Consider the following 13344-nt stretch of genomic DNA (forward strand, 5'->3'; position numbering starts at 1 on the left):
ATTTACTGTGAAGGTTTTCATTCAATTTTTATTCAAATTACTTTTTCTTTAAGTTACCTTTTTTATATTTTACATTTGGTCCCCTTTTGTTGCAGTTATGGCTCAGGCCCTTGTGGACTTTCTGACTTGCTGTAATAATAGTAGGCCTAATGAGATAGCTTATATAATTAACCTGGGCCTGAGCTGTGGGTGCACATGAGGGAACCTATTTTAGTTAGTCTTCTGCCATGCCCTTGGAGCGGTGTATTTTTTACCCAGTAAACTAGCCACGAATTGGTGAGTTATTTAAACTTGTTTTTCTCAAATTATATTCTGTTCAGTTTTTTCTTAGCCAATACCTGTACATTATACCTGTTAATGATTAACAAATAAATGGTTTTCTTACAGTTTACCGAACATTAAAAAGGAATTACGGGTCGTGTGAACTTTTCTGGCCTTGACGGCTACAGTAAACAATTCTTAGTATTAGGAAACCAGTTGGTACCAAATACGGACACCGCTCCTCAAGCTTCAGTGCAGGGCGTGGCAGGTGAGTAGTTTTAAATAGTACACATGGCTACTCATAAAACTCGGTATGGTCGTCAGATACGCCCAACAGCTAAGGCCCTTGATACCGCCTGGAAGGTCCTCGAAACCCCTAAGAAGGACGTCCGTATACAAATAGACAATGAATTTGACGAACCTGACACACTGGCAGTTCCTGATGGTAGTCAACCCCGTGAACACTCGTCATCCAGTGAACGAGCCACATGTAATTCCGTTGAATTAAAGAAAGCTGAGCTGCGCCTTCGTTATGAGACAAAATGTGCTGAACTGGAGACAGAACAGATTGAACTTGAAACACGCAAATTGAATATTCAGAAACGTCTAGAAACCGCGCGTGCTAGTTATGACCTGAAGGAACTTGAACTGAATTCAAAATCTGATAGTGTGTCTATGATGACTATAGACGAATGTTTTGAGTTGCATGAAAATGTTTATAAAGCTGATGCGAAAGTGCAACCACCTGTACTAAGATCTGCTACTAAAGTTGATTCTTGGATCCAGGATCCCCATCATGAAAATGATTGTAGATCTAATCATGAACAGCAGGAGGTGTATAAACCACCTGCGCCTTTTCAGTCAAATGTTCAGAATCCTCCGTTTTTTGTTCACTACGGTCCAGGTTTGCCTGAGTTTAAGATAGAAGTTTTTAGTGGTAAACCGGCTGACTGGCCTGAGTGGTTTCTGTCGTTCAAAAACCTCATTCATGATAATCCCGCATTGACTGACGGGCAAAGGTTAGGCTATCTTAAAACGTATTTAGGCCAGGAGCCACGCAGCAAGGTATTTGGTCTGTTACTGGACGCTAAGGATTACCCCAAAGCAATGACTGAACTTAGGGATAGATATGGTAACCCAGCACTGGTAATTGATGGCTTCATTAGAAAGGTACGCCAGTGGCCGAAGTTACGCGGTATTTGCGATTTGGGTACTTTTTTCACAAATGTGTCTCAGTTGATTCAAATGTTTAAAGCCATGGGCTACAAAGCAGATTTACAAGCTAAAGGTCTCCTGTGTGATTTGACTTCCAAAATTCCGGACAGTATGCAAGAATCGTGGGGGAATTGGGTAGTTAAGAAGGGCGAAGGAAACCCAACAGTTGAGTTGTTCTATCAATGGCTGAAGTCTAAAGAGAATGCTTTGCGTTTTACATCGTTTTCGTCAAATCCGCCGTGTTATCAGAGTATTGACAAGTCTAAGAAGGGACATGAGGTGAAGAAAACGGTAACCACATTGACTACACCCTATACCCAGGTTAAGAAATACTGTGTCTTTTGCAATGGTGAACATTGGCTGGACTCATGCGCTAAATTTTCCCGTAAAACGCCAAGTGAGCGTCTAGCCTGGTTTAAGGAAAAGGGCAGATGTTTTCTGTGTACCAAAACTACCCACAGGTCTAGTGGATGTTTCCTCAAGATAAGATGCAAAGTTAAAGATTGCGGCAAATCGCATGCTACAATCCTTCATGAAGCTTTTTTGGCTCCTAAGCTGGCTCAAAGTAGTTTCTCATCAGATCACACTAAAGCAGGTGTGCCAAAGGAGGGAAGCAAGCCAGACGTCCATTCCGTTGGTGTTGGTTTCATGAAAAAAGGAAAATCAGTGGTATATCTACAGACATTGCCGGTGCGAATTCACACTCCCAGTGGACAGGTCGTTGATACATACGGGTTACTTGATAGTGGTAGTCAGGCTACACTCATACAAGAAGATTTTGCAAAAAGTATTGGTTTGAAAGGTCCCTCATCAAAGTTACGCGTGTGTGGCGTTGGTGGCAAGCTATCAGAACAACAGTCCAAGTGTCTATCGTTTTGGTTGAGTGATCCCAAAAATGATTCCAAACCACTAATTAGAGTAAAAGAAGCGTGGACTTTCAGTGAGCCTTTTAGTCTTTCGGTTCATGCTGGTAACAATGCAGATTTCTCATCCTGGCCACATGTACAACATTTGAACTTGGAACATGCGCCTGACTCGCTAGACATAAAGGTTTTGATAGGGGTTAATGTTACCAAGGCCCACACACAACTAGAAGTTCGGGAAGGCCCTGCAGATCTGCCAATCGCCGTACATACCCCCTTGGGATGGACTGTAATGGGTGTGGATCGTACTCAACCTGATAGTTCTGGTAATGAACATGATGTGAGTGTCAACAACTTTCTGATCAACAAGATCACCGACTTGGAACAGAGTGTTGAACGGTTCTGGAAAACCGAAAGCTTTGGTACTCTCGATGCAACAGATGTCCCCTATTCAATGGAAGATAAAAGAGCACAGGACGCGCTTGACACAACAACACGTATTACAGAGAACGGTCATTATGAAGTCAGCATGTTATGGTCGAAACCTCCGGATCTTGTAGATAATAAGCCACAAGCAGAGCGCCGCTTTGAACAATTGCAACGTAAACTGAACAACAACCCTACTTTTCGCGACAAGTATAGAGATGTGATCAATAAGTATATTTCTAAGGGCTTTGCACGTAAACTATCCCCGGAAGAGGTTAGTCAATCGAGTGACCGTACACATTACTTGCCACACCATGGAGTTGTCAATCCAAAAAAGCCTGACAAATTGAGAGTAGTGTTCGATGCTGCTGCTGTGTATGCAGGTTCTAGTTTGAACGATCACTTGTTAGTGGGTCCTGATCTGCTAAATAATTTGATCGGAATTTTGATGAGATTTAGATGTGGTCCCATCGCAATCTCCGCCGATGTAGAAAGTATGTTTCACATGGTCTTGGTTCCCAAAGATGACAGGGATGCTCTCAGGTTTCTTTGGAAAGATGACTTAGAAAGTGATGATCCTCCTGATGTATACCAAATGGTCGTGCACATATTCGGTGCAAAATCATCTCCATGCTGCGCCAATTACTGCTTGCGCCGCTGTGCGTTGGACCACATCGATAAGTTTAGTCCCTTGGTGATTGATACTGTATTGCACAACTTCTATGTTGATGACATGCTGAAAGCTTTGTACAAGTGTACAATTGAAGAAGCTATTGATCTTGTTGTGGAGCTAATTAAGATCACTGCTTCAGGTGGTTTCAAATTGACAGCTTGGGCTTCAAATTGTCCAGAAATTTTGAGCGCTTTGAAAGATCTGGATGATAGCCTGGGAATCTCAACGGTTGTAGATTTGAACCTGGATGGTACGCACTCTCGCAGAACACTTGGTATCAATTGTGATATGAAATCGGATGTGTTTTGCTTCGAGTCAATTGTGATTCAAAATGTCTGCACCAAACGAGGAATCATGAGCAAAATCAGTTCCGTATTTGACCCTTTGGGCTTGTTGTCACCGTTCGTTCTCAGGGCAAAGTTGATAATGAAGAGTCTCTGGGAGAAAGGTTACGGTTGGGATGACATTGTAAGTGATGCGGACTCCAGTGATTGGACCCGATGGTGTGAAGAGCTAAGTGAGCTCCCGGGTCTTCATATCCCTCGATGTTACTGGCCATGTGAGTTTGTACCGGAAACGTTCGTGTTGCATACCTTCTGTGATGCGTCTGAGTCTGCGTTCGCGGCCTGCTCATACTTGTTTGTATCATCAGAAAGTGGTGAATTGTACGGATCTCTTGTCATGTCAAAAACTAAGGTTGCTCCTCTGAAGGACCGATGTCTTACGTTGCCACGTCTTGAACTCCAAGGTGCTGTGTTGGCTGTGAGGTTGCATGAAACTGTTCTGAGAGAGCTGGATCTTGATATCAGAAGTTCGTTCCTTTGGACAGATTCATTAATTGTGCTTCAATACATTTACAGTGAATCCAAAAGGCTCAGGACATTTGTTGCAAACCGCGTGTCTGAGATAAGATCCAAATCAGAAAAAACTCAATGGCGGTTTGTACCGGGTGTCTTGAACCCAGCTGATGATTGTTCAAGAGGTCTTCAGTTGCATCACTTGAGTGTTGATCACCGTTGGTTTCGTGGTCCAGAGTTTCTTTGGTTAAATGAGTGGCCGGAACAGCTGTATGTTCCCGTGTTGGAATCGAATGACAGTGAATTGAAGCAAGTCTCTGTCGCTCTGGTTGTTCACGAGACTCCTCTTGCTGATGTATCCAGCTTCTCAAACTTGCCTCGATTGTTGCGTGTGACTGCTTGGTGCATGCGCTTTTGTCATAATTTGAGAAACCAAGTTCGTCGCAGTGGTAATTTGGTAGTTTCTGAACTAGAGGCAGCGACAACTTATTGGATCAAATGTGCACAGTCCGAATACTATGAGAATGAAATTTCGGCACTCTCCACGGGTAAAGAATTACCACGTGACAGTTCGTTGAAATCACTGACTCCGGTAATGGTTGATGGTGTTCTGAGGATCGGTGGTCGCTTGACCAATGCTCCCTTTCCATATGAAAGTAAGCATCAAATCATTGTCCCTGGCAAGCATCCAATAGCCACTTTGTTGATTCTGAAAATACACATCGGCGTAAATCACGCAGGCGCTGAGCACACTATTGCTAGGTTACGCGAAACATACTGGATCACGTGCGCTCGTGCACGTGTGAAAAGTGTAACTCAGGCTTGTCGCATCTGTCATAGGCGTCGCATAATATCTAGGGTTCCAAAGATGGCTCAGCTTCCGTTGGCTCGCTTTGAAATGAATTCTGTCTGGTATAATACAGGTTGTGATTACTTTGGACCAATCATGGTGAAGCGGAGCCGTGGTCGAGAGAAACGTTGGGTTTGTCTCCTCACTAGTTTGTCAGTTCGTGCTGTCCACCTAGAATTAGCATCCTCACTGAATGCTGATGCATTCATTTTAGCACTTAGAAGGTTCATCGCTCGTCGTGGCTCACCGAGGCATATCTATAGCGACAACGGTACAAACTTCGTGGGAGCAAACAGGGAGCTTAAGGAGGCAATAGCTAGTATTGATTCGGACAAAGTCCACAAGAGTCTCGCTGAAAGAAGTATTGAGTGGCATTTCATTCCACCAAAGGCGCCACATATGGGTGGCGTATGGGAGCGATTAGTACGCTCAGTCAAGCGTTCGCTTGATGCTGTCCTGACAAATCACTGTGTCTTTGAAGATACCCTCCACACGTTTCTTTGTGAAGTTGAGGCTATTTTGAATAGCCGTCCCTTGACTCATGTTAGTTCTAGTCCTGATGATTTGGAACCCTTAACTCCTGCTCACTTCTTACTTGGCATTCCAAACAACACTTCACAAATTGTGGAGTCCTCAGATTCAGATATGTGTAGTAGAAAAAGATGGCGCCAAACACAAGTTCTCTTAGACCATTTTTGGCGTCGTTGGAAAAAAGAATACCTGCCTACATTGACTGTTACTCCAAAGTGGACTGATGATGTTCCCAACCTCAGTGTTGACGATGTAGTTATGCTAAATGACAATAATGAACCTCGTGGAAATTGGCCCCTTGCCAGAGTTGTTGAAATCTGTCCTAGCGCAGATGGACGAGTTAGAGTTGTGAAAGTGAAAACAAAAGATGGAATTTTGATGCGACCTGTAGCAAGGCTATGTCTCCTTGAACAAGCGAAGACAAAGATTTAGAAAGTTTCATCAAATGTTGGTGTTACATGTAACACTGTTCTAAATGATAGTTTGATTGGTAGAACAGGATAATATTGTTTGAATTATAGAATGTCAAACAGTAATCATATGATAAACACGTGTTGTATATAGTTTAATACCGGTATGTATATAAGTTTGAAGTACTTAACGTTTGGAGTTGTTCAGACACCGTTGTCAGACAACGCTGTCAGGGGGGTGGCTGTGAAGGTTTTCATTCAATTTTTATTCAAATTACTTTTTCTTTAAGTTACCTTTTTTATATTTTACATTTGGTCCCCTTTTGTTGCAGTTATGGCTCAGGCCCTTGTGGACTTTCTGACTTGCTGTAATAATAGTAGGCCTAATGAGATAGCTTATATAATTAACCTGGGCCTGAGCTGTGGGTGCACATGAGGGAACCTATTTTAGTTAGTCTTCTGCCATGCCCTTGGAGCGGTGTATTTTTTACCCAGTAAACTAGCCACGAATTGGTGAGTTATTTAAACTTGTTTTTCTCAAATTATATTCTGTTCAGTTTTTTCTTAGCCAATACCTGTACATTATACCTGTTAATGATTAACAAATAAATGGTTTTCTTACAGTTTACCGAACATTAAAAAGGAATTACGGGTCGTGTGAACTTTTCTGGCCTTGACGGCTACATTTACCCCATTCCCAATTGGAGTATACTATAAGGATAACAAACCGGCATTGGTGACTTCAGTCCACCACATTACGGCGACTGTATATAGCTTAAATGACTGTTTTTTGGATTTTCCTTCCCATTTAAGTGGGAGGGGATGGGTGAAAGCAACGGTCACATTTGGCTTTCACCTCAGTCACCTCTTCGAAAGACGGTTTTTGCATAACAACTTGAAGGCTGATAATGTTGTGCTGGATGCAAATGAGAAGGGCATAGATGTCATTCTGTGCAGTTGGAAAAATTCTTGTAGAATCGAATCTGCCCGAATTCTCACAGAGAAGCAAACAAAAAAGCTTGCCGGACAATATTGTTGTCCCAGAGGTTTTGCGCAGAGAGAAGCCATTTTCAATTGCAAGTAACATTTATGCATTCGGTTGTCTTGGAATCTTGGTTGTGAAATATTGTAGGGCATATGAAATCACGGATTACAATTTACCAGCTCTGGAAAGATTCTGTCTGAAATGTGTGAGTCCAAGATCTGCAGCAAGGCCAGATGTTGAGCTGTTTGACGAATACCTCGAATCATTTGACATATAATAATGTGTGACTCTAACTGAAAAGACAGTACATGTATCCCTCTGACATTGGCGGATGGTATTTTGGAGAACTTTGTTTTCCACCTGGAGGTTCTATCTTGACTGAGAATACTTGGCCTGTAAGGTCACATACAATTTACAAACTGTATGACGAGTTTGGGTCTTAACCCTTTAGTTCCTGCGAGTCTACAAATCTTTTCCAGCATCTCCCTGAAGATTTCCAGGTATTCCTATAGTGTATAGACTTTTGGCAAAAGAGATACAAAAAGTTGAGAATGAAGTACTACAAGTTATTTTGAAGCTAACAATCATACCTACAATATGATTTCATTTTCATTTTAACCCCCTGGTATCGACAGGATTAACCCTCTCAGCAATTTAGTGAAAATTCATAAAAAGGCCCTGTAGTAAACAACAGAATCATAAGAAGTTCCTACCTAATCAAAAAACTCCATAAAGAAACCCAAATGTACGATAATCCAACCTAATATCGATCGAAAAACACAACCCGGCAGTCTCCTGTACATGAATACATGAATGGGTTGATATGAAGTTATGGTTTGCACATGTCACATTTGTTGGTCAAGTTGGACCATGAGAATTGCGAAATTAAAACACCTACAAAAATTTCCAGGGTGTGGTTTTATTGCTGAATTGACATGTAGACGATGGATATCTTTTTACCAATGAATACTAGTTGTATGTTGTTATTATCAATATGTCTGGCCTTCCTAGTTGGTCACAAGTTGTCATAGTGACTTGTCTAGTTCGAAGTGTTCTGTTCAATAAAAACACTTGAATTCACTTGAGTCATATGTTGTGTTTTCCTTTGAATTTTATTACACAGTGGCGAGTATTGATACTTTCAATTATAGCCTACAGTGGAAACCAACACAGACCAGAGCTACAAGGAGAATGGCATGCCAAATCAAAGAAGAGAATCTTTCTGTGTTCACTTGCTACCACACTGTGACCAAAAACCGGAAATTACAACAGATTTTTTAGGTGACAATGTGCATTTTGGAGGACAATCGGGACAAGGTTGAGACTAGTCCACAGTCTGTCTGGCTTTGGAAGAAGTCTTCTACTTCCGAAACATTGTACCAATTATTTGGCAAATTACACTGTAAATTTTGTCTCCAGTCAGCTTGTGGAAAATTTTACAGAGGAGGGTGTGTCTGTAGGAGAAAAGCCTAGATGTGCACAAGTGATGCGTCTACACAAGTGGATTTTAGTGGAAACACCCTCAACTGACACTTTCACATTGGCACCTGCTCATGTGAAATATTTTGACAGCAATGAGCAAAAAAGCTGTTAAAATGTAGTGAAGTCCGAGTTGCTTTGAATATGAAGAGCCCTAGACCAATCACAAACATTGACTGTAGACAGTGGCAGACAGTATTCAGCACTGTTTGATTTTGGTTCTTACATTGCACCAGGAGTCTAAACAGACCTTAAATGTACACACAGGTATCCTTTTCCTGACAAGGAAATTATTTCATGTTGTGACGTTCTCCCATGAACTGTTGAGCCAACTATTTCGAAGTTGTGCACTAAAAGCTCTTTTCTCCACTGACAGTTGCCTCAAGTACAGCAATGCATACATAAAACTAATCAATGTTGACAGAGACCATGACAAAAATATCACGAAGAAATCATTGAAAAATAAATCTTGCTTTATTTACAGAAAACAACATTACATGTACATGTCATTGTCACAAATGATTTTGAAAAGCGATTTTGTGTAGTAACATTGTCGCATAATTAAACAACTCATCATGTCTGCATGTCTACTGGCTTATTTGGCACTTGAAGAAGTCCGATAATCTCTCAGCATTGCTTGTGAGTGTTCACTCGTGAGGTGGCGGAGTGGTTCCCATGTATCATCTTGTGGACCGTCATAGCCAACCCACTTCACTCGATATTCGAGAACACCCTTATTTTTTCGGTGCTTGTAGATCTTCTTGACTATACCTGAAATATGTTTGGAAAAAGTTGTTAAGAGATACCAGAACAAAAATTGCATTCATTGACATTTAATGATGAGTTCTGCTGTATTTGCCAAATCCCCTAAGACCTTTCTTGCAGCAACCACAACAATATGTTTTTGCTACAATATTGAAGCTGCCTGTATATCACTATTTCATTGAAGGAATTCATAATTCTTTGTCATATATTGTACTGGTAAAATGACTTTTGATGCTTATTATTGCAAAAAAGGGATAATTTTTTAGGCCAAATATGTGATTTAAACCATTTCACAAACACTTCGTGCATACTGGATTAAGATTGGATGCATGGAATAATCTACCATTGGTTGGACTCTAGGAATAAGAATCCTAAAATGTACCTTGAGGTCGAAGCTGTAAGTTTGGCTACATCTTCGCTTAATTGCTCATCCGCATCCTAGAAGAGTGAATAGAAATGGTTTGAATAAAATGTTTCAATGTTTGTAGTGAGGTTAGAAAGAAGAGCAACAAATTGCGATCAATATAATGTAACTATTTAATGAAGAGATTTAAAAACAATGATCAAATCAATGTTTTAAACATGAATAAGGATAATTTAGAAAATACTTCTGCACCTACCAATTTCGCTGACTTCTTCTTTCTCATGCCAACCCTGGATTTTGTGTTCTTCATCCGAACTCCCAATTCCTCCTCCCAGCTGACTCCTAAAGATGAGAAAAATAATGATGAGCCCAATAATGGTTACTTCACATGGTAAAAGTGCTATTCAAAAGTTGCCTTTATCATGAAAATAACTGTCAGCCAGTACCAATCATGGTACCACTGTACCTAAACTAATAGATGTCTCTCACCAGTTAATATATATAATCATATTTATTCATGTAAATTAAATTACACTACAAATGTGCAAAAGTGCAAGTGCAACAAAAGTACAAAAAGTGATGACAAAGAAATGAAAGACCCTCCCAATCCCTACATATAAGGCATAGACATTTAAACAGGGCTACCCAGTACAGAGTACCCCAAGAATTACATTCATATTATCGATATCTATCCTCAAAAGTGTGTCTATACATTAAAAAATATCTGATAACAGCAGCAGTTTGCTGCAGTCTATAAAACTCCTCCTTTAAAGGTACCTTGAAAGTTAGAGGAACGTGGTTCCTGGGTATATCTGACTCACTAGCCAAGTGTGAGAGTGTATTTGATACATTGGAGCCACTGCCATTCAAAGAAAGCGTACTCGCAAGATTAACATAGAAATTGGAATTGTTTACAGCCTTACGATAACAGTTGTTTTGTAACAATGTTTTTATTGAAGAGGTATCTCATATTAGTGGCAAAAGGGCACAATGAGTCCGAGGGTGAAGTCTACATAATTTCCGCACCGCTTTTCTCCATGCTGTATATAATTCGCTTACTACTTTAGTATTTAAATCCCACAGGACTGTACCATAGAGTGACATGCAATATGAGTAAAAAAGTTTGATTTTTGTTTCAAAATTGCAAAAATAAAACTTTGATATGCGGACATTTACCCGCCTATTGAAATCTGATACTGTTTTATGTATGTCTTGAATATTTACCCTCAGTCCAATTAAGTTTCCTAAATAGAGAGCAGTACCTGAAAAGTGATAACTATTGGTATAAGATTTCCACCACCTGGTTCCAGACAGAAATATAACAACTGACAAGTTTAGAAGGGGCAGTGTTGTAGTTTTCTGCGGCATCTCGCTTGATGACAACACATAAAGGAAACAATGTTGATATTTTTCCACACAGCACATTGTACTTACTTGGGTTCACCGACTTCTTGAACGTACTGCCCTCGTTATCCTGAAAGACATTGTAAAATGATCGGTATATCAGTATGTAAACAAAAGTATCTTCGAAGTATGCTGCATTTTGTGAATTGCCCAAAGTACAATTTCAATGGTTCACCAAGACTCTGATTGCATTGAACAGATTATGAAGATGAATTGTGTCTTTTTCTAGATGAAGGTTATTAAAAAACAGAGCAAGAAAAACAGAACATGCCATAGTTAATTCTTCTACTTCCAGATTATGCGAAAACACAAAAGTGCACATGTACATGTATGAATGAATGAGGAAATGACACAGTGGGCTAAGGTCACATTGTCACAGCTAGTCAGACAAAAAATGTAAAGATGTTACAGTATCTGACCAACAGATCTTTTTTCAAAATTGCTCCTGGTGATAATATGTTGTAAAGGTACAGATAATATACTTACCTGAATGGAAGATTTCCTTGAAAATACTGCTGGTCGTAGTACATGCAAGGGTAAAACTGGAGCAACTCCAACCCCACCTCCCGCAAAGTGATTGAGCATAGCTGGATAAAAATAGTTAAGAAAGAATTGTAAGCAATGCTCTGACGTTACTGGGACGGCGGAGTGGTGACCATTGCACTACAAAACCGAACGTTTTCAAATAACACCTCAATATAAATGCTTACCTGTAGCACTGCCACTGGGTTGAACTTCACTGGTGTTTGTCAATGGTAGAGATTCTTCTTCATCTATGCTGAGGGTGTCTTCATCATCCATCACCGGTACCTGTGGCATACTGCACATGTAACACAGTGTCATTGTTTTACATAAATGCACGAACCAAGTACTTCAACCCTTAATGAAGAAGAGGCTAATAAGCAAAGATGTCAATGTCGCATGATACCAGCTTAAAATCATTGGGTTTTTTAGGCAAATATTGGTGCCCATTTTCTCAGTTTTTGTAGTAAATAAATGTTTACTGGCCTCGAATTTAACAAAGGGCACCGCAATTAGGTGGACATTGCCCTTTTAATGACATTTGTGTTATGATATTTATCACATAGACGGAAGTATCTGTCACCATTGAAGATCAGGTCAGTGTGATAATGCTTCTACAATCTACTACTAGCAAATGTAGTTAACATGGACCCTCACCTAGAGGTCATAACGAAAGACCAACGACAACGACAGCTCATCAAGTTGATCTCAGCTCTTGTTTATTGTCTCTCTGTCTCTTTAGTCATGTAACCTGAAAATACAATCGTTACAACGTGGACTACTAGTGCAATAGAGAAAAGGTTATAAAATAAATTGTCACATTCAAGTCACATCCACTGTCTTCGAACGTTTTGGTCTTGACCAGATGGTGCTGCCATCTACACTAAGCTGGATCAGTTACAGTATGACAGGTATTTCTTCAAATTATAGGCCTCCAACACACTTACAAGTTAGCCAACACATTCAGTACTGAGAATATGGTAAAATGATACAAAATAGGCCTGTCTTACAAGGTTTAGGTTTAAACAGAATGAAAACAATCAAGACTTCAGCCCTGTACATCACGTGACCATGCCAAACTGAGTACTGGACCACGCCTTACTTTCAAAGTAATTATTTATCATACTATATGAGTCAATAGGTTTTCAAAACCACACTTATAGAATTATTTAACTTAACTCTTACCTCCTATATATGGACCCTAAGTAGCAGTTAGCTGTCCAAAATTACAAGCTTTGTCCATACAAAAACTAGTCTGTGTCAATTTCTCCAAAAAGCTAATGGTTGGTGACCACCAAAACCAGTGACGCCATAAACAATCCCTAAAACAAAAGAGCACTCAAGGTGCCAAATATAAAAATGACTGCTGGTCGTTACAGAGGTGTCGGATGACATTTCTTCAGCAGCATCATGTGGTTGTTCAGGTAAGGTACTAGATATGAAGAGTGCATGTAAAAGCACAGAGGTACATCGGTTGCTTAGTTTTTTGGTAATTAAAGCCCAAGGATCCAGCAATGGTCTCGCACACAACCACGCCTTGTGAAAGTTCCTCAAAACTGACATGACTTTGGAAAATTGAACTTACATGTTTAACACAAACTTTAAATACGTAATCACTGCCAGGAGTTCTGCCATCTTTGCCTTCCCCGTGCTCCCCATAGAGCCCTTTGTGGTGATCGCTGTAAGGGAAACGAGCCCTACCAGTGGAAGCGCCTGTCCAGTTATACAAAATATATGAATTTAAATTGACAATGAATAGGATTCAACAAGTGATGCAAATCAATTCATCTTTGATTCAA

The 13344-nt window shown here is 40.2% G+C and overlaps 2 protein-coding genes across 2 annotated transcripts; one reads left to right on the plus strand and one right to left on the minus strand.

Moving 5' to 3' along the window:
- The first annotated feature begins 11 nt into the window (after positions 1 to 11).
- LOC135498638 (uncharacterized) lies at positions 12 to 8096 on the plus strand. Its single transcript, XM_064789014.1, has 2 exons — positions 12 to 276; positions 388 to 8096. The coding sequence occupies exon 2, from the start codon at positions 553 to 555 to the stop codon at positions 6046 to 6048; it is 5496 nt and encodes a 1831-aa protein (XP_064645084.1). The 5' UTR covers positions 12 to 276; positions 388 to 552; the 3' UTR covers positions 6049 to 8096.
- A 930-nt stretch (positions 8097 to 9026) lies between these two features.
- On the minus strand, positions 9027 to 12768 carry LOC135499139 (uncharacterized). Its single transcript, XM_064789819.1, has 8 exons — positions 12731 to 12768; positions 12203 to 12296; positions 11734 to 11843; positions 11510 to 11610; positions 11054 to 11093; positions 9876 to 9961; positions 9638 to 9693; positions 9027 to 9261 (listed from the first exon to the last, which is right to left on the minus strand). The coding sequence occupies exons 2-8, from the start codon at positions 12241 to 12243 to the stop codon at positions 9225 to 9227; spliced, it is 471 nt and encodes a 156-aa protein (XP_064645889.1). The 5' UTR covers positions 12244 to 12296; positions 12731 to 12768; the 3' UTR covers positions 9027 to 9224.
- Positions 12769 to 13344: the final 576 nt, after the last annotated feature.

The sequence above is a fragment of the Lineus longissimus genome, chromosome 14 (assembly GCF_910592395.1).
Source record: "Lineus longissimus chromosome 14, tnLinLong1.2, whole genome shotgun sequence".
In the NCBI taxonomy this organism is placed as follows: Eukaryota; Metazoa; Nemertea; class Pilidiophora; order Heteronemertea; family Lineidae; genus Lineus; species Lineus longissimus.